The 19,489-nt window shown below is 53.5% G+C and overlaps 2 protein-coding genes across 5 annotated transcripts in view; both read right to left on the reverse strand.

The window, feature by feature from the left end:
- AKAP8L (A-kinase anchoring protein 8 like) overlaps positions 1–5,901 on the reverse strand; it is a 30,448-nt gene extending 24,547 nt beyond the window's left edge. The window contains exon 1 of one of the 2 annotated variants that reach the window (XM_007460967.1): positions 5,831–5,901. In XM_007460967.1, the coding sequence (XP_007461029.1) occupies positions 5,831–5,843 (13 nt within the window). In that variant the 5' untranslated portion in view covers positions 5,844–5,901. The remainder of the gene's footprint in view (positions 1–5,830) is intronic. The other variant, XM_007460968.1, reaches the window with a different exon arrangement.
- A 2,495-nt stretch (positions 5,902–8,396) lies between these two features.
- The window catches only part of WIZ (WIZ zinc finger), a 27,245-nt gene continuing 16,152 nt past the window's right edge, over positions 8,397–19,489 (reverse strand). The window contains exons 1-8 of one of the 3 annotated variants that reach the window (XM_007460969.1): positions 17,969–18,134; positions 16,527–17,030; positions 15,072–15,470; positions 13,940–14,491; positions 12,307–12,834; positions 11,691–12,110; positions 11,201–11,396; positions 8,432–10,150 (exon numbers count right to left, since the gene is read on the reverse strand). In XM_007460969.1, the coding sequence (XP_007461031.1) occupies positions 9,991–10,150; positions 11,201–11,396; positions 11,691–12,110; positions 12,307–12,834; positions 13,940–14,491; positions 15,072–15,470; positions 16,527–17,030; positions 17,969–18,116 (2,907 nt within the window). In that variant the 5' untranslated portion in view covers positions 18,117–18,134 and the 3' untranslated portion in view covers positions 8,432–9,990. Of the gene's footprint in view, positions 10,151–11,200; positions 11,397–11,690; positions 12,111–12,306; positions 12,835–13,939; positions 14,492–15,071; positions 15,471–16,526; positions 17,031–17,968; positions 18,135–19,489 lie in introns of those variants that run through there. The other 2 variants (XM_007460970.1, XM_007460971.1) reach the window with 2 other exon arrangements.

Raw genomic sequence — 19,489 nt, forward strand, 5'->3', positions numbered from 1 at the left:
CATTTCTTTTCTTTTTTCTTTTTTGGTATAATACTGAATGTTTATTCAAGACTAGTATGTAAAACATTTACAAATAGTCCTGTGGAGGACTCACAAATATTTTAAATTTAGGATGTGGATTTAACATTCACAGTGCATAAGGCAAAAGGTATATCAACTATGTATCTGCAACTTAATGTGAAAGAGAATTTTACTTTAGCAAATACTTTCTTTACATTGAGGAAAATGTCCTTAAACATATCTTCTTTAATTTTAGTATACTCAGAGTAGGGAAAAAACAAGGTCTTTCTATACAGGTCTTTTTACAGGTCTCAAGAATTAAATAAGATTGACTCCATAGATCATGGTTAAGAAGCACATGGTAAAGAATGGTTTCAAAATACTTATATTTTTGTTTTCAATTAAATAAATTCCCCCAAATTGATTTTCTTTAACAACAAATAGTCTTTATTCCACTTGATAACGTTTTTCATGTTAAGCAACATTATATGCTTGTCCTCTTTAAACATTTAAAACAATTAGGACAGGGCTTCCCTGGTGGCGCAGTGGTTGAGAGTCCGCCTGCCGATGCAGGGGACACGGGTTCGTGCCCCGGTCCGGGAAGATCCCACATGCCGCAGAGCGGCTGGGGCCGTGAGCCATGGCCGCTGAGCCTGCGCGTCTGGAGCCTGTGCTCCGCAACGGGAGAGGCCACAACAGTGAGAGGCCCGCGTACCGCAAAAACAAAAAGCAAACAAACAAAAAAAACAATTAGGACATAGAGGCATTATCTAAAGTTTCAAACTGATAGTCAGTTTACACACCTTCATCTTATGATTAGTGAATAAAACAAGGTACATTCTTCTGTGAATGTAATGAGAAAAAGTACTCTTACAGCAATAAAGTAGCCCTCCCTCGTTACCATTACTTTAATTCCACCACACAGAAGGCAAAGAAAACAATTCCAATACTTCAATATCTGCTAAGGATGATATATGGCCCTTGGAGTATATGTATGTGTGGACACCCCCCCCACACACACATCTACATAAATATATATATATCTGTATGTATTTAATCAATACAACTGGAAAGATCACATACAACCATGAAAAAATACAATAAAAGCAATAAATGAAAAACACTGTGTGAATAAAAGTTAACATAAGCCATGGGAGATTTCAGAAAAGGGACAGTCCCATGGATAAGAGATTAAGACTTCAAGGTGAAAGTGAGATTTGTTCTGAACCCTAAAGGACAACGGTAACTGTGAAAACCTGGGAGATGAAGGTAGGATATTCCAGCAACAGAACTGTGAATTAAGATTTTTAAAGACGCATGCTCACCAAAGCATTTCAGTAAAACAAAAATGGGAGATCACAGTGGAAGTGGGAAAAGAGGAATCTATGGAGGAGACCTCATATGCCTTTAAATTTGAACTCGATTCTGGAATTACCAATGAACGATTAATGGAATTTTAAACAAAGAAGTGATATGATCAAAGCAGCCCCTTCAGGTCAAAAGGCGGGTATGCAGGCAATATTGGACAAGGAAGAGGCTGAAGGCAGTAAGTCATAATCAAAATGGTTTGGGAGAAAGTGAGGGGGGAGGGGAAGGGAGGTCCAAGAGGGAGGGGATGTGTGTATGCGCATGGCTGATTCACTTCACAGCCCCAGCAGAAACCAACACATCATGTTCATTTCTTAAGACCATAGCAACAAACATGACAGCAACAGCAGCCAACAACTTAACAAGTGTTTCCCCTGCAGGGTGCTAAGAGCTTTATCTGCATTATTTCATTTCATCCTCACCACAGCCAACGAAAGGAACAGGGCCAAGACCCTTACCCTGCAATTCCAAAAAGGACTCAAAACCAAACCCTGCAATTCCGAAAAGGTCTGAAAACCAAGTGTTCTCCTCAAATGTGGTGTCAACACTCATTTTGGGGCAAAACTGACCTGTGAGGATATTTTTTATCTTTCTTCATTTAATTACAAGGTGCTGCCCCAGACCCCAGTGCAGGTGCTGTGGAATGTCTTCTCAAGCTAGAATTCCAAAACACACCCAGCTCCAAGGGTTTCAAATAAGGAGCAGTGGACCCCCGCTTTATCTTTACTTCCCAGAGGAGAGAAGTGAGACTGGGCATTGGGGAATGAGAGAGCCAGTGAGAGAAGTATACAAATCCAACATTTTTTACCTTCCCTAATTAAAGAGGGCACACTGGAATAGATTCCCTCCAGGGACCCAAAACCTTCCTGAGATACTTAAATCTTAACCCTTGATAATCAATAATTGTACACAAGAAAGAAACACTGAAAGCATTCTAAAGATGGTTGACATGTGGGGAAGGCTCACAGGGTAAAAAGTACCTTACACGGGGCTTTTCCACTGTTTGCTCAACTAGCTTCTGGAAACTTGTCTGTTCAGCAATAGTGCCACTGGCAAAATGGCTCCAGACTTTAGGTAATGTGGTTGGTATGTACTGCAGCTGCAACTGGAACCTACCACAAGCTAACAGAAATACATACTGGAACCCAGTACACGAAAGCCATGGAGCAAAAGATCTATGTATATTCAGGGGAGAGGGGGCCTGATTCTCCCCGGGGAGAAAGGAAAGACAATCCATCAAACCTTCAGAGCTCAACGGCAAACTGCTCTAGTCCTGTCTTCCCCACATTAATATTCTTTTCCACAATACTGTCTACAGGGCAGGACCTTCCTTAGCCAGTTATGCTCCAATTATGAACAAATTCTTGTCTGCGATATCGTTCTCTTCTTAGTTCAATTTACCAGCTTGATAAGCTCCGAATAAAAAAATAAAATAAGCTCTGAGTGAAAAAATAAAATAAGCAGGTTTTTTGGTCATATAAAGTGAAAGGTCAGACCATGGATTTATAACTCTGTATCACAGCCCCTCCCTCTTGGCCGGCCTCTCTGACATCTTTTTTGCTCAAAAATACACAAAGCTTCTCAGTTTTATTCTTTTCCTTCTTTTTTTAGAAGGGGATTCTTTGAAGAAATGATATTAAGTGACAAAAATTAGAGGACAATTGGAACTGGGTTAGGTTGCCCCCAACCTTTACCATCTGGTGATAACCAGCCTCCAAGTTGGCCTCCAATGATTCTTGCCTCCAGACATTAGTCTCTTCCCAAACTAACAGAGATAGCCAGTGTAACCAAAAGGGTATTGCAAAAATGACTAAGTGTGACTTCTGAGACTTCCACCTTGCTCTCTCTTAGATCATTCACTCTGGGGGAAATTAGCCAGCACAGAATGAGTACCCTCTAGTAAGCCTGTGGAGAGGTCCAGATGGTATAGGAACCAACAGCCAGCACCAGCCTGTCAGCCACATGAGTTTGAGTCACCTTCAGCCTGAGTCAAGCCTTCAGAAGATTACAGTCCCAGCTAACATCCAAAATGTAACCTCATGAGAAATCCCAAGCCAGAACCATCCAGCTAAGCCACCTGTGCATTCCTAACACACAGAAAATATGTGAGATAATAAATGTTCCTATAAAAAGATTAGTAGCATTTCAGACCTTTGTTTGAAGACCTGATTCTGAATTTTTGTCCTGTTTGCCCACTGCTCCAATCTCCCCCCTCAGTGCTGGAGATGGAACATTCTTTCTCAAGTACACATAAAGAAACTAGGTTCAAAAAATGGACAAGTTATCAAAAAGATAAATTATTTTAATCACCTTCTATGCTTACTAATAATGGTAACATTTGTTTCAAGGCCTCCAGAAGTTCTCCTTACAGGCAAACAGTTGTCTGAAATGTGACATAAAATGCCTCTGACTTTATTTATTTTTTGGCTGCACCGGACAGCATGTAGGGTCTTAGTTCCCTAACCAGGGATTGAACCCGTGCCCCCTGCAGTGCAAGCGTGGAGTCTTAACCACTGGACCACCAGCGAAGTCCCTATATGCCTCTGACTTCGGTGGTCTGCTTCTTAAAAGGGAAAGACTCACATTATAAAGCTACTGTGGTTTTCAGTTGATCAAAATCAAGGAAAAACTAATCATTACCTCATTACCTTGGCTACCTCAGTGCCCACTCAAACCCAGAATTACAGCCTATAAGATGTGGAGTTGAAATTCAGAATTGGCCATTTGTGACCTCTCTAAACTCAGCTTCCTTGTCTATAAAAAAACAAATGGTCCACTATTAAGCTACCCCACAGCCCCCCACCATTTATCCCTGGTTTCTTCAGCAATCCTGCCTCTCATAACCACAGAACTGTCTTCCAGTTCTCAGTAAGATTTGGTGAAAAGGATCACATCTCAATTCCAGATATGTCAGCAACAACCCTACTGACTTTCCTCCTGAACCAGGAAGGGTACACAAAGGCTAGGGCAGGGTTGCTCAACCTCGGCACTACTGACATTTGGGGCCAGATAATTCTTTCCGGTGGGGCCATCCTGTGTACTGTAGGATGTTTAGCAGCATTCCTGGTCTCTATCCACTAGATGCACTAGTAGCACTCCCACCCCAAGAAGTGAAAACCAAAAATGTCTCCAAACATTGCCAGTGTCTCCTGGAGGGCAAAATTGCCCCCGGTTGAGAACCACTGGGCTAAGGGATGGTTGCTTTAAAAACTGGAGTTCTTGCCGAGCTCCTGACCTGGAGGGGTAACACTACCTTCTTGTCTAGGCCAATATAAAGCAGCCTATAGAGCAGCCCCACAGGCTCAGGTTCCATTCTCAGTCCTAAAAACATTCCAAGTAGAATGTTGGTTACCCAACAACCACACATGCTCACGCCTGTAATACCCCCATTACAAGGGAGGCTCTTGGCTGAGAAGCCTCATCAGTTATTCCCAAGGCAAACCCAGGCAGCCTCTGAATTCATCCAGGGATGATCTGAAATCACCGAAGCATACCCTATGGCCCCTTCTCTAATCTCATCATCCCCCCTTCTCTCCTTAGCCTCAAGTCCCACTGATCGCCTCGGCTGATCTTTTAACAAGTCAGGCAGTTCCTGCCACTGCGTCTTTATGTCGAAGGCCCCCTGATATCCTTTACTCCCTCATTCCATTCAGGTCTCTGCTCAAATGTCACCTCTTCAGAGGTCCCCAACCACCCCATGTAATACAGCGACCCCCCTCAAGGCACTGACCACCCCACGATATTACACTGTGTCTGTTTGCCAATTATGGTCTGCCCTTCTCTATAAAACGCTTGAGGAGCTCTTGTCAGTATTCCAGTGTCTATTCAACCCCGACACGATGAATTTGACAGGTGTGGAATGAGTTAACGCGGAAGCTAGCCATTCCCCACAAGGCTCAGGCTCAGTCCCTAAGGACGCGAGATTCCCACTCAACCCAAAGCCTTCATATATTGATTTACTCATCCCCCCGCCCGGGCCTGGCGCCTCTCCCAGCCTGAGGCAGATAAAAGCGGGGGATGATGCGGGCAGCTGCGGCATCTGCACGGAAACTGCGCGGGGAACAGTATGGCAATGGCGACGGCAGCCGAGTCAGCAGACTGACCTGAAGGGCCGAGGCCTGAGAAAGGGCGACCTGAGGCTTCGAGGACCCAGGGGGCTGGGCCAGGAACGGAAGAGACATCTCAGGCGCCGAGGCCAAGGCCCACGGACACAGACGACAGAAGCCAAGACTTCTGGCGGCCGGGAGCCGGGATCCAAGGTTGCCAACACAGAGAACTAAGACGCCTAGGCGTGAGGGGCGCGAAACTGAGGCGACGGGCCTGCGGCGCCATTTTGTGACCGCAGAGAGGGCAGTGTCCAAGCCCCGGGGGAGGCACGGACGAGCCCGGCGCGGCTCTGGCACATCCCTATCCCCGTCCCTCCCCTCCCGGACCTGACCCCACACCACCCTGCCGGGCCCACCTGTGTAGCTCATGGCAGTAGCGACGCTGCGCCCGAAGACTCAGGTAGCTGCTCCACGCGTCAGAGGCCGCGAAAGCGGCGACAATCCCCCGGGCTCCTTCTACACACAACTGAGCCCCGCCTCCCGACCGCATTGGCTCGCTCCGGACCCCTGCTTCACGCCTGTTGGATAGCCTCGCTGTCCATCCCGGAATGTCCTTATGCCAGTGGCTGAAGGTGGTGCCAATTTCGTGAGAGCCCCGCCCTATTCCCGCCTTCCGTTATCCCGAGACCACGGTGATTGGCTCAGAGGAGATGGCCTGGAGGTGGAATCCTGTGGAGTTCGAAGGGGCGGAGCTGTGCACTACGGAAAGACCTGAGGCCCAAGCTCAGCCAGGCTGGAGAAAGGCCTGTGCCCTGGAGGCCGGCAGGAGGGAGCCGGATCTAATAGCGCAGGGCACACCTCCAATCCCGGATCTGCCATGGGGGTGCTGTGCCAACCTACGCTCTTTCCTAACTTCTCTGGCCTTGAGCTCGAAAGCGAATACGGGAAAACCATGTTGGAATGAAAATTACAACTAAGCGCCAAACAAGATACTGGGCACACGTTCAAATACGTGAGCTAATGTATGCAAATAATTCAGTCCGGTGCCGGGTGCTCTAAAGAAATGTTACATTTTGTTATCCACCGTTTCATAATGATAACAAGTATATAGCATGTTTATATTATATACTTAATAACTATATTTGTATTATCATTTCAAATGCCCCCTCATATCTGTGAGCAAGTTTTTTTTTTAAAAAAAAACCTCCCGCTTAAAAGATAAGAAAACTGAGGCTTGGAATTCATGACTTGCTCAGGGTCCTTGACACTTAAGTGTCAAAGCTGGAACTACCCCTCTAAACCCCTCTCGGTTTCTTCTGGACTTCAGAAATCCTGCAGTAAGTAGCCCAGCCAGGCTCCAGCTCTGTCCTCAGCACCCTCACTGGGATGTGTGGAATACACTGTCAGAGACATTTCCTAACTTCTAAGAGATGACTTGACAGAGCTACAGACACTGAAAATCATACTCAATCGTGCTTGTGAAAATTCAGGCTGTATGACTTTTACATTTTTTTTTGTTTTACTTATACTGCTACTGGGACTTCCCTGGTGGTCCAGTGGTTACAACTCCGTGCTCCCAATGCAGAGGGCACGGGTTCGATCCCTGGTCAGGGAACTAAGTTCCCACACATCCTAAGATCCTGCATGCCGCACCACATGGCCAAAATAAATAAATAAATAAATAAATAAATAAAAAGTATGGCTTCCCTGGTGGCGCAGTGGTTGAGAGTCCGCCTGCCGATGCAGGGGACACGGGTTCGTGCCCAGGTCCGGGAAGATCCCACGTGCCACAGAGCGACTGGGCCGGTGAGCCATGGCCGCTGAGCCTGTGCGTCCGGAGCCTGTGCTCCGCAACGGGGGAGGCCACAACAGTGAGAGGCCCGCGAAACGCAAAAAAATAAAAATAATAAAAAATAAAGTCCGTATCCTTCAGAGAAATATGCTGAAACATTAATATATTAATTGATCTGATGACCAGGATGTGCTTCACCGTAATTCAGATGGAGGAAAGAGGAGGGCATGGAGGGCTTATAGCTGAAGACATTGGTCATGAGTTTATAACTGATGAGTAGTTGACGGTTCATTTTACTATTCCACTTTTGCGTGGTTAGAATTCTCCATGATAAAATGTTTTAACAACTCCTCCAAAAATGGGCCTCATGCAGAATTTGCTGCCACATGGGACAAGGTTCACGATGCACTGATAAACTCCATATATGAAGTACATAAAACTCTGATTAATGTGCACTCCAGCTGTGGGGCTAATTTCAGTGTCACCCTCAAGGATGCCTGCCTGCCCTCCAAACTAAGGCAGGGCCCCAGGACATCTCTCCTGGATCCCATAGCTTCCCTCACAGCATGTACCAAAGCCATATTTTACCCTAATTTGCCAACTTCATTAGAGAGGCAGTAAAATTGCTTAGAGAAGGGGTGTGCTCACAAGTGTTAGGAAAAGATCCCTTTGTGGCAATTGTATTCAACCCTTTCAAGGACTGACACAGCTATCTCGGCACAACTGTGGGTGGGGAAGGGCCTCCCACTTTACTTTGTAAGCTCTTGCATAGTTTGAACTTTTTTTTTCATCCAGCTTACATCACTTTTAAAAACTTACTGGTTTTTTTTTAACTAATTTATAAAAAGTTGAAAGAGGAGGTGCTCTCATCCCAGGAGATGCCCTACCGGCTTTCAAAGTCTCACACATGCCCACCCACAGCATTGGTTAGACATAAGTAATAGAGGCCTTCCTCCACCAGGCAAGATGTGTGTCCTGATCTCACACGAACAGAAAAGCCAAGTGTGCAGGCCAAGACTACTCTTGAGGGCATACTATCACAGCTTGTTAGCCCCTCCTTCCCAGCCAGGGGCATGGTGGGGGGCCCAGGATAATAGGGTTGGGGGTGGAGGAGGCCTCTGCCCCATGAGGTCATTTCTACTTTCTAGCCCTTGGCTGTTTAAGTGAAAATAATGAGCTGAGAAACCACATGCAATAAACAAGAAGGAGCAGCCAACAAAATCTCTTAAAATCTCAGAAATGTTCAATAAACATTTGCAGAACGAGAAAATAAATAACAACGAAAAGGAGCCAGCAGCTCTCTTTTTCCCCTCATGTTAGTCAGGTTCAGGGTGTATGTGTCTCCAGACAAGTCACATGTCTTGAAGGCAGGCCAGTCCCAGCAGCTGTGCACTTCACCCTCCCCCAACGAGTCCCCCACACCCTCACTGGACAGCTCCTGCCCTCAGAGAGCCCTTCAGGCCTCAATCACTTCTCAATCCTGGCTCCCTTCCCAGACCAGCTGCCCAGAGTCCTGGTTCCTCTCCTCAGCTCACAGGAGCCGCTTCACGAGCTGGCCAGAGCATCCATACCAGCCACGCCATCGAGCACCAACAGCTGGGAACTTGGGCTCATCCCCAGAAAGGTCTGGTGGGCTTGGTGGCCAACAGGAAAACCCAGGGCTTCCAGGGGCTTTTGGCGGAGGTGGCTCGATCCCAGCCCTGGCTGCCAGACAGACAATGCCAGCCTGTCCACTCGACAGAAAAACACACGCTGGCTGCCTGCCCTGGGGTGTTTCCAGAAGAGAAATTTAATCTAATTTACATACTTCTAGGTACATCGATAACCAAAATGTGGCCACTGAAAAAAGTTAAAAGGTCAATCAGCTCCCGGTTTCTAGCTGGCCCAGGATTGCAAAATAAAAAGATCCACGTTCCTTATTCTCTACACAAAATGCGGTTTTAAAAAAGTGGAAAGGTCTAGGGAGCTATACATAGAAAGCAACAGTGAAAAGAGGGAGGGGGGTGAGGGTGGGGAAGGAGAGTCCCACCCCCACCCCCTCCCAGGCCCTGGAGCCCCCAAGGCTCTGGGGGCCTTGACATGGCAGGAGGCAGCTGTCAGCTCTGAGCTCTTCCCAGCTGGGAAGGCCCCTCTTGGGGGGGTGGCCAACAAGGATTTCCGTGGCATTGTGGGCTCAGTGGGGGGGCTCCCAGGCCCCAGCAGCGGGCCACAGAGGGAGTGTGGCTTCCCCTGAGCAAGCACCGTGGCATGATGTGGTCGTCGTTCGACCCGGGAACTGGAGGGCTGGGGCAGATTCCCGGGTCTCACGAGGTACGTTGAGTGCGTGCGTGCGTGCGTGCGTGCGTGCGTGCGTGTGTGTGAGAGGATATTCATAGGGGCAAGAGGCAACCAGGACAGGGTTCCTTGGGGTCTTTGCAAGTGGCCACGCATGGCAAACACAGCCTGCCTGGCTGTTAGACGTGGGAGAACGCTGGCCTTCCTCCCTCGTGAACAGATTGGCTGCCACCAGAGACCTGGCCGCTGCCCCTGATGAACTGGGTGGGCAGGTGGGTGTGGGCTGAAGGAAGATGCCCTGTGTGTGGCCCCAGAGTCCTCAGGCTGGGGGAAGCATGGCTAGCTGGCTTCCAGTGCCCCGGATGTAGTGTGCCCGGCTCCTGAAAGGTGCCGGTTTGAGGTTTTGGCTTGCTCCTTTGGAAACGGAAAAGAAAGAGGGAGGAGAGGGAGGAGGCTGAGGAGGAAGAGGAGACAGAGGTGGCAAGACAGGGGATCTGGAATGCTTTTGTGTTAGGGCGCCTCTGCTGCCGCTGTCTGTGCCTGTGGGGCCTGGGGCTCCTCGGGCGGAGGGTCCGCTTTGGAGAAATTCATCTCCAGGATGTGCCGCTGTAAGTGCCGCACCCACTCCTCCTGGATGGAGAGGGGTCCCTGGAATTCCACCTCACAGAACCTGTAGGGGGGGAACAGAGAGAGGGAGAAGTGGCCACTGCAGTGAGGAGAGGTGGAAGCATAGCACTGGCCACACCCTGAGCAACAGGCACACCTACTGCTACTCAGAGTCAACAAAGTAAGCCCAGGATTTGACAGAAGGGGGACCCAGAAGCTAGATGTTCTCCCATGTACAGCTACCTCTACCCATCATGGGGTCACGGTAGGGTCCCCTGGAGACCCCTGTCTCTATGCTCAGGGCAGTCTGCTGGCTCAGGGACTGGGTATGGGCCATCCAGCTTCCCAAGCACCTCTGCTAGCTGACTGAAGCATGTGCTCTGAAATGGGAGAGGACACAGAGAAGCAGATCCTACCCCACCAGGCCCCAGGAGAGAATGATGGGAGCCAGGGAAAGGGGGTTGGGCACTAACTCCTACCCATCCAACTCACCAGCTCCTCATCCTCTCGGCCCCAAGGGAGGCCTCACAGCATAGGGGCCCAGAACCCAAGCTCATGGCTCCGAGACTTAGGTTCCAATCCTACCTCTAACTTAGCCTGTGTGGCCTGAGGCAGGCACATCACATCTCAGACTCTGTTTCCTGGCCTCGGATGTACACATGGACTTTGGTAAGAATGAACTGAGACCTACTTTTTTCTTAATCCGGCAAATACTTGCCAAGTGCTTACCATGCGCCAGGCACAGTTCGAATGCTTTATAAATACTCAACTCTTTTAATCCTCATAACAAATCTATTAGGTAGGTCTGTTATCAACCCTGTTTTATAGGTGGGAATATTGAGGCATGGAGCAGGAAATCCTTGCTCACGGTCACTAAGCTGGGGTCAGAGCTGGCAACTGAACTCAGGTCTTGTTGGCTATAATGCTCAAGGTCTCAGCCTGATGCTCTGTGGTGCTGCTGTCTGTGAGAAGCCCTTAACATGGGTCCAGCCACAGCCCAGGGCAGTCCTTGAGGCTACATCTCCTGCCTCCACCAGCCCAAGTCCTGTTCAGAGGCTCTGGAGGGCCAAGCCCCGGGCGCGTAGTCTCCCTCCCTCCCCCGCGGGCTGCATACCTGCACTTGAGGGTGTAGATGTTGCCAACGAACTTGACGAGTGATGTCTGGGGGGGCCGGGGCACCAGGGAGGGGACTGGCCGGACGCGGGGCGGAGGCTGCCGCACCTCCTCCAGCTTCTGGTGCAGGTCATTGGCCTCCTCACCACCCCGGGCCGCAGAGGAATCTGGAGGGCGGGCTTGTCGGCGCTCAAATTCTGAGGTGGGGAAAGGTGCGGAGAGGGACGGGAGATGAGCCAGAGGGCAAGTCCCCCGAGGACGTTCCTGCCTTCAGCGAGCAAGGGGCAAATGCTGCAGGGAATTTTAAGTCAGGACAACTGACGACTGGACACCTCCTGGACCTCAGGACAGGTGGGATGAAGGATGGATGACTGAACGGGAGGGCAAACTGGGAAAGCGACTTAAGGGCAGATGCACAGCAGAGAACCCAGGGGGCATCCAGGGGAACCCCAGTAGGTGGCAGCACATGACCCTCCTCCACCAGCACTCACTGTTGATGTTCTGCCGTTGGTGCTCCTCAGCCTTCATAGTGCCTGGCGGGCTGGCTGCCAGAGGCCGCTCACCACTGTCAGCTGCCCGGCCAGCCTCGAGCCCTGGCTCACACCCGGCACTGCGGCCCACCACGGCCAGGCCCCCGGGTGCCAGCCCCAGGGGCGGCCGCTTGTCGCCATCGCGGCCATGGCCGGCACTGCGAAACTTCTTGGTGAAGGGACGGCCGCCCTGGATGTAGCTGCGGTAGGCGCCCACCTTCTGGGGACGGTGCTTGATCCACTCACTCAGTGTCTCGATGGGTGAGCCATTCACACACCACTCGGTCACGCCGAACTGCCGCAGGTGCGCCCGTGCATGACTGGCCAGGGCCTTGCGGTTTTCGAAGTAAAGGCCACACAGCTCGCAGCAGGCCTCAGTGGCTGCAGGCAGAGGGGGTGCTGCTGAGCCCCAGCCCAAAGGGAGCAAGGGTACCCAGAAGGCGCTGCCCAGGTCGGGAGCCAGTCCCGCCTCCCACTGGGGCCTTGACCCCCACTGGGGATAAGTGTGTGCACGGCATTGCCCAGCCCTACAGGCCCTGGCAGATGCCCTCCCAGGACCCTGCCACCCACTGCTTACAGGAGTGGGAGGTCTTCTCATGGAGGGTCTTTGCCTTGAAGGGCAGTTCAGTCTGGATGTAGGTCTTGGCCTTAACCTCTGCTGGGAGGAGGCGGTCCTCCTGCAGGGGTCGCTTGGCTGCCACTGAGCCCAGGTAGCTGGTGGCTGAAGGCTTGGCACCAGTGATGGGTGCCAGGCTGAGCTCGCGGGGAACCTGGGCTGGCCCAGCTCCTGGTTTGCCTGGCCGGCCAGCCATTGGCGCCAGCGGCAAAGGGGCCTGCATGGGCCCAGGGGCCACCGTGAGGGGCCCGTCCTCAGCCAAGGCAGGGGCCAGGTCTCCGGCCGGCGGCTCCTTCTTGATGAGGCATGGTTTGGATTTCTTCTTGAGGATCTCCCGCAGCGTGTCGATGGGTGAGCCGTTGACAGACCACTCGGTCACACCCATCTGCCGCAGGTGCGAGCGTGCATGGCTCGACAGGCCCTTTCGGTTCTCGAAGAACTCGCCACAGAACTCACAGCGGATGTCACGTACTGGCTCTGCCCGGGACGCTGCAGGGGGTCGGGGCAGGGGGAGGAGAAGGAGGTGGTGGCTGTTGGCAGGAAGCCTCCAAGCTCAAGGTCAGTGTTAAGTGCCCTGCTGTCCCATCCATGCAGCCCCAGACCTGAATGACCCACTCCTTCATCTGCCTCCAGAGGCCCTTGTGTACCTCATCCAGCCCTTCTGCTTGTTCTGTAACCTCAAATTCTAGCTGCCTTCATGATGACTCCCTATGACATTGTGAAGTATCAAGGAACAAGCACTCCCTGGATCCTGGGCTCAGATGCAAGCTTGGCTGTGACCCCCTGTGTGATGCTGGGCAAGCCACTTCCCCTGAGTCTCAGTTTCCTCCTCTGCAAAATGGAGATGGAAACCACCTCCCTGTGTTACTGGGGTGGGGGGACCCTAAAGCAGGAGCAATTCAAAGCATGTGGTATAAAGCAGACATGAAATGCATGTGAGCACTAAGGCAGAGGCCTGGGCCATCCTCATCTGCTCGGCACACAGCAGCTAAGTGACAGTTTGAGAGGGAAATGCACTTGCTTGTTATAATAGGGATGTTACAGCTACTGCATACAGAGCTTTAAGCGTTAAAGCTAAGTGCTTTACACCACTTAAGAAAACCACGTTACAGAGTTGGGACCATGCTGATCTCCATCTTCCAAAAGAGGCAACTGCCCAAGGTCATATACTGCTAGACTCTGGAGCAGCCGAGACCTTAACTTGAACTCCAAATGTCAAGCACTTAGTGACCAGGAATATGAGAAAGACACCCATTTCAAATACTCATATACTCTTACCCATGGCAGACATCACCAATTGATCCCTAGGAATCTGGATGGTAGCCACTACCAATGGATTAAAGATGGTACAGAGATAAAATCTTTTTGCCATTGCCTAATGACACAATTCTGCCGCCCTCATAGGAATGAAGAATAATCAAGCAGCAGCTCAGTTGGGGGTCTGCGTAGCAGGAACACACAGCTAGCCCCTTGTCCTTTGGACCTGCGTACTTCCCTTCCATTGCAACCCTCGGTGTTCTGGGTATCCCCGAGGGAAGTGTGGGGGAAGACCCTTCTACCTGTTCTCCCTGTCCTGCCCCAGGGTCACACTTACACAGGTTCAAGGGGGTCATGTCTTCCCGAGGTGCCACCCAGGGACCCTCGGATGGGTGCGGCTCCCCATGAAGGGCCCCCGGCAGCATCTCCCGCTTGATCTCCACCCGCATTTGTTCAGGCTTCAGCTTCTTGGGCAGGGAGGGTGAGGAGAGGCCTGGGAACATCTTCCGGGCCGTGGGAGGAGAAGAGGCAGTCGGTGAGTGGCCCAGGGGGCTGCCTGGTGGCGGCGGCAACTTCTTGGCCAGGGGTGAGAGATGAAGGTCCGCGGGGCTGCGGGCTTCCAGTGAGCTGCCAGGACCTCCGCTGCCCACCACCTTGGCCAGGGCTTTTGGGCTAGGCCCTGACGGGTTGGGGTGTCCACCAGGCCGGGACTGGGTCCGTCTCTTGAGGATCTCCCGCAGCGTGTCAATGGGTGAGCCGTTGACGTACCACTCGGTCACGCCCATCTGCCGCAGGTGCGAGCGTGCATGGCTCGACAGGCCCTTTCGGTTCTCAAAGAACTCGCCACAGAACTCGCAGCGGATGTCACGTGCCGGCTCTGGGCCCGAAGCTGCAGCAGGAGAAAGGGGCAGTTAGCACCGTGGGCACTGTTAGCACAGTCACCTGTGGGTCTCCTGGTCGGCTGGGCGTGGACAGCAGCACGTCCAGGGGCTGGGGTGGTGGTGGAGGGCAAGTGCAAGTGAGGGAACTGAGGAGCAGGGTGGGGGGGGGCCAGACACCCGGCAGGAGCACAGGGAGGCTCTAGAGAGCGCATGGGCCCTTGGTCCTGGCGGAAAAGGACAGAACCAAGACTCGACGGCTCTGCGGGTCCTAACGAGGATGGGGGCAGGAAGTGGTAGCCCTGCCATCCAGACCAGGGGCAACCATGGGCACCTTCCACACCAAAAGGCAGCACCCCACCCTTGGCCTTCATTCTCAGGGAAAGTCTCAGTCATGTAGGTCAAAGGCCAAGAGAGAAGGCCTAGCAGCTGACTGCCGACAAGATCTCTGGGCAGAACCGGTCCGCTGCTAAGGGCCCCTGTCCACTCCCTGCCCCAGCAGGGAGGGAGTAGGGATGGGGCTGTGACCCCCACCCTGGGAGGGGCTCCAGGGCCCGCAGGGAGGAGGGGGCGGCTGAAGCGAGAACCTACAGAGGTTGAGAGGAGACGGCTCCACATCAGAGGCCCAGAAAATGCCAGCGGCTGCGGCGGCTGAGAGGTCCTGCTTCCCCCAGGGGCTGGCCATACCCTCGGCCTTCAGCTTGGCCTTCGTGGCCGGCGGTGGGGGGGGGAGCAAGGAGAGGGCCGCAGAGGCGGGAGGAGGCCGCCCCAGCAGGGCCAGGGTGCCACGCCTGGGTGGGAGGCGGATCTGGACGCCGTCCCTCCTGATGAGCCCGTGGAGCACGTCTATGGGGGATCCCTTGGCATCCGGGTCGCTGACGCCCAGGTGGCGCAGGTGGGCGCGGGCGTGGCTGGACAGGCCCTTGCGGGTCTCAAACCAGGCACCGCACAGCTGGCAGTCCAGCTCTCTGCCCCCGTCACTATCTAAAGCTGCGGAGACAAAACACAGGGGGGGTTCACGGCCGCCACCTTGGCCGGCCCTGGGGGACTGAGGCGGGAGGGCCTGGTGTGATTCTCGGCTGCCCAGGCTGCTGGAGGTCCAAGTCTCGTGCCACAGATTTAAGAGGTTTTGGGAAGCAGAAAGTCCTGTTCTGTGCCTAGCCCTCTGGCATCAAGGTGAGTGTAGAGAGCGTAAGGATGTGGAGTACAGAGGCAGTGGCCAAATTCCAATGGCACAATCTGATGCTTCCAAGCCTTCTTCCCAGGGACCTCAGCTATGGAGCTGTGCAGTGTGCGGGGCGGGTGCAAAGCAGGGGCCCACAGGCTGCTGAGCATCATACAGCCAAGGGCACACCTGCTCAGAACGCTGCTCCTGGAAGCACAGCAGACAGTGGAAACAGCTTCATCGGAATGTGAGGTGCAACTGGGGTGCCCTGTTGGGCAGGGTGCCAGACCCTAGGCTCACCCCCAGACTCTAATGACCATAAATGTGTGGGAAGGCCTAACTTCCTAAGGGATGCCCTTGTTAAATCTGCTCACGCCTGGGAGTTTCTTTGCCATGCCCACAGGCAGCCCAGGAGGTACAGCTCCATCCCCGGGCACAGAGGTACCTCTTCAAAGGACACCAGGAGCAGGAGGATGTGAAGACAGGGCCAACCATGGGACCTCCTGTCAGGTGGACCACTTGTCTACCTGCAGGACCCAAGGTGCCCCACGGGAGCCCTGGTTACCTTCACTGCCCCAACCCTCAGGCCCAGAGAAAGCCAAAAGCTGCCCCTAAGTGGTGAGGATGACCGTGGAAGTCTCAGTAGCCACAGCCAGGCTTCCAGGGGTTAGAAAATCGAAGTGAAATGGGAGACAGATAATATGCAGCGTGGCTGGCCCAACAGGAGACGCAGCACCTTGATTAACACACTCTGGCCCAGTCGACTCAGGACACAGGCGCCGCAGTCCCCATTGCCCCCCACCCTGAGCCCTGCAGCCCAACCTGAGGCCCTGCCCCTCCCAGCGCCAGGACCTCCCTCGGCTCCCAGGACCCGCACTCACTGAGGTTCAGGGGCCCCTCGTCCTCAGACTGGGGCCACTGTGCCTTTGGGGAGGCCGGCCGGGGGCTCAGGGACAGCTGGGGGCTCTTGTCCTCAGGATTCTTGGGGGTAGGGGAGCCCGCCAGGGCCAGTGATGCCTTCTTGAGGAGTGGGGAGCTGGGCGGGTGGGCCAGGCCCTTGGCCGAGAAGCCGGGAGGTGACTTGATGGCCTTGTTGACAGCAGGGGCATCGAGGGGCTTGGCCAGGGTGAGCAGGCCGGGTCGTGGGGCTCCAGCAACCATTTCCTTCGGCGAGCTGGACTTCTTAGTCAGGCCCGGGGGCAGCCCAAGGGGTGTGTCGGGCAGGCCCTTCTGCTTCACGAGCTCGTAGAGGAGGTCGATGGGGGCACCGCTGCTCTCCGACTCAGCCACCCCAAGCTGCCGCAGGTGGGAGCGCGCGTGGCTGGACAGGCCCTTGCGTGTCTCAAAGCAGGCACCACAGACCTCGCAGGTGGTCAGGCTCTGGGCTGGAAGGTGAGACGGAGGCCAGGAGAGCTAGCTGTGAGGCTGCACAACCTCTGTTCTCCCACTTCTCCTCCCCTTGGGGCCCCACTCACCCAGGCTCTTGCAAGTGTTTTGCTTCTGTCAACACCTCCCACCCTTAAAATGATCCTAATGAGGCAGGAATTAGCCTGTTCAGTTTGCAAATAAGGAAACTGAGTCTCAGAGAGGGGAAGAGTTGTGCCCAAAGGCACACAGCAGGAGCAGAGCGCTTCTGTGGTTCAGCCAGTGGAATGCCTTTCGGATCTCTAACGTATCAGGGTGCCCTGGCAGCAGGTTTTCACACAGATGTTGACCTGCCAGACAAAAGCTAAGGCCTAGCCACCATCTGCAGCTTAATTCATGCCCCAAACGCTAGGCTGGAGGCCTCAGCCATGGTCTCTGTGGTGCCCTGCCTGCACCCTCTTCTGCAGAGCCCTTATCCCTGCCTATCTGCTTCTCTGCCTCCCTGCTCCCCAACTTCAGTGACTCCCAAGGACAAGGGCCAGATCTGTTTTGCATCTCTCACATCCCTAGGGTCCAGCACAGTGCCTGTCATTACTCAATAATGACCTGAGAATCAATGGACAAACAAGGCAGTTTCATGCAGAAGATCACATAGCTATCAGCAATCAAAGTCAGCAAATGAACTGGGTCTGGGTGTGAGCTCTTGATGAACATGCCCACTGCTTCTCTGGATGCCCCTCCCTTGACCAGGGCTCAAGGCCATGCGTGCCTGTGGCAGCAAAAGCTCAAGAGAGAAGATAGCTGGGTGTCTCCTTGGTGCCATGAGATGCCAGAAAGAAAGCTGTGGCCAACCTGGGGCCCCACATTAACTCCCGGGCCCCACATTAACTACCAGGCCCAAGAGCTCCCTGTGAGTGTGACCAGCCTGGCCGGCACCCTTGCCTCCTGCGCCACTCACCCTTGAGGTCTGGCAGCTCCTGCTTACTGCCATGAGGAACCTCTGCAGCCACTTTGCTGCTCAGCCGATTGGCCACCTGCTCCAGGGGCCCAGGGACAGGCAGGCTCTTCTTGGGGAGCAGGGGGGAGCCCAAGTCCATGGCCACCATTGCGTTTTCCTCAGAACCCAAGCCTGTGAGGTTGGGAAGACAGGCTCAGTCCAGGCAAGGTGTGGGCTGTCTACCCTTGTAAGGACTGAGGGCCAGGGGTACATTGGTGGTGGTGGTGGGAGCCTTCTTCCTCATCTTTGGTGCCTGCTCTCACTTTGGAATGCAGCTCACCCCATGAAAGCTGAGGCTCCGTCCGTAACCCCGAGCACCAATATGACGCAGGGATGTCAAGGCTGCCAACTGACAGCAGAGACTAGGAACGGCTTCCACCTACCAGAACACGGACAGGTCAGGGGACGCAGTGCTAGTCTGAGCCAAGACTCCCACCTTAGCAGATCTCAGAGAAAATATCTCTCTGGACAGAGAGATCTCTCTGGGCTCCTCTCTGTGGAGGGAAGCATCTATCAGTCTTGGGGGCGGGTAGGTGGCAGTCAGAAGGGGAATTCAGTAAGACAAGGCCAGGGTCAGAGGCCAGAGAGGCAATGCAGAGGCAGGGAGCTCAGGACACGAAAAAGGCTCCATGGAACTTGTGGGGAATCTCCACCAGACAAGACAGCTGGGGCTGGGGTTGCAGAGACAACTGGGGATCCTGGGGTGGTCTTATCACAAGCTAAGCCCTAGGTGGGGTAAGGTAAGAACTAAAATCCTGGACCAGCAGGGGACCTTACTGGGGACAGAGAGAATAGGAATCACAGAACTTTATAGGAAGTCTCTGAGGCATCCATCAGGCCAGGAAGCTTCTCTGGGTGAGGCGTATTATAGGAGGGCAGACAGTCAAAGGTGAGTTTTCATGGTCTAATTTTTCAGAAAAAGGGGCTTGAGAAACCTGTTGAGCCCCGGGTTTAGCATTCAGAGCATGGAGAGAGCTCTGAGAATGAAGGAACTGTGTGTCAGACGGGACCCTGAAGGTGCTCAGTGTTGTTAATAAGAGGGCAGGCAGGTCCCTGACTCAGTTTGACTCCTACAGAGGCAAGGAGACGTAGGGGGTCGGGGGATGCACCGGGGCACGGGACGCCGAGGACTTTGTCAAAGCCTTCGGGTGGAGTGGGCGCGTCTGTCAGATGGGGCAGGGCCCTTGTCAAGGCTGAAGTGACTTGGAGTGGGTTTCCGCGCGGGAGGTACGGGGACTGTGGTAAGAGACGATCCAGAGGCTCCAAGGGGTTCAGGGGGCATCTGTCAGATGGAGTGAGGGTTCCGCGAAGTGACGGCAGAGAGTGTTTCTGAAGCCCGGGACCCTGCGAGCCGCGACGGGAGGCCCAGGGTCCCCGCGACTGGAGGGCCTGGGGGGAGGGGAAGTCCCGGAGACTGGATGGCGGGCGTTGGGGCGGCGGCGGCGGCGGCAGTGGGCGAGCGGGGCGCCCACTCTGCCCTCC

The sequence above is a fragment of the Lipotes vexillifer genome, unplaced genomic scaffold (genome assembly GCF_000442215.2).
Source record: "Lipotes vexillifer unplaced genomic scaffold, Lipotes_vexillifer_v1.1 scaffold469, whole genome shotgun sequence".
Taxonomy (NCBI): Eukaryota; Metazoa; Chordata; class Mammalia; order Artiodactyla; family Lipotidae; genus Lipotes; species Lipotes vexillifer.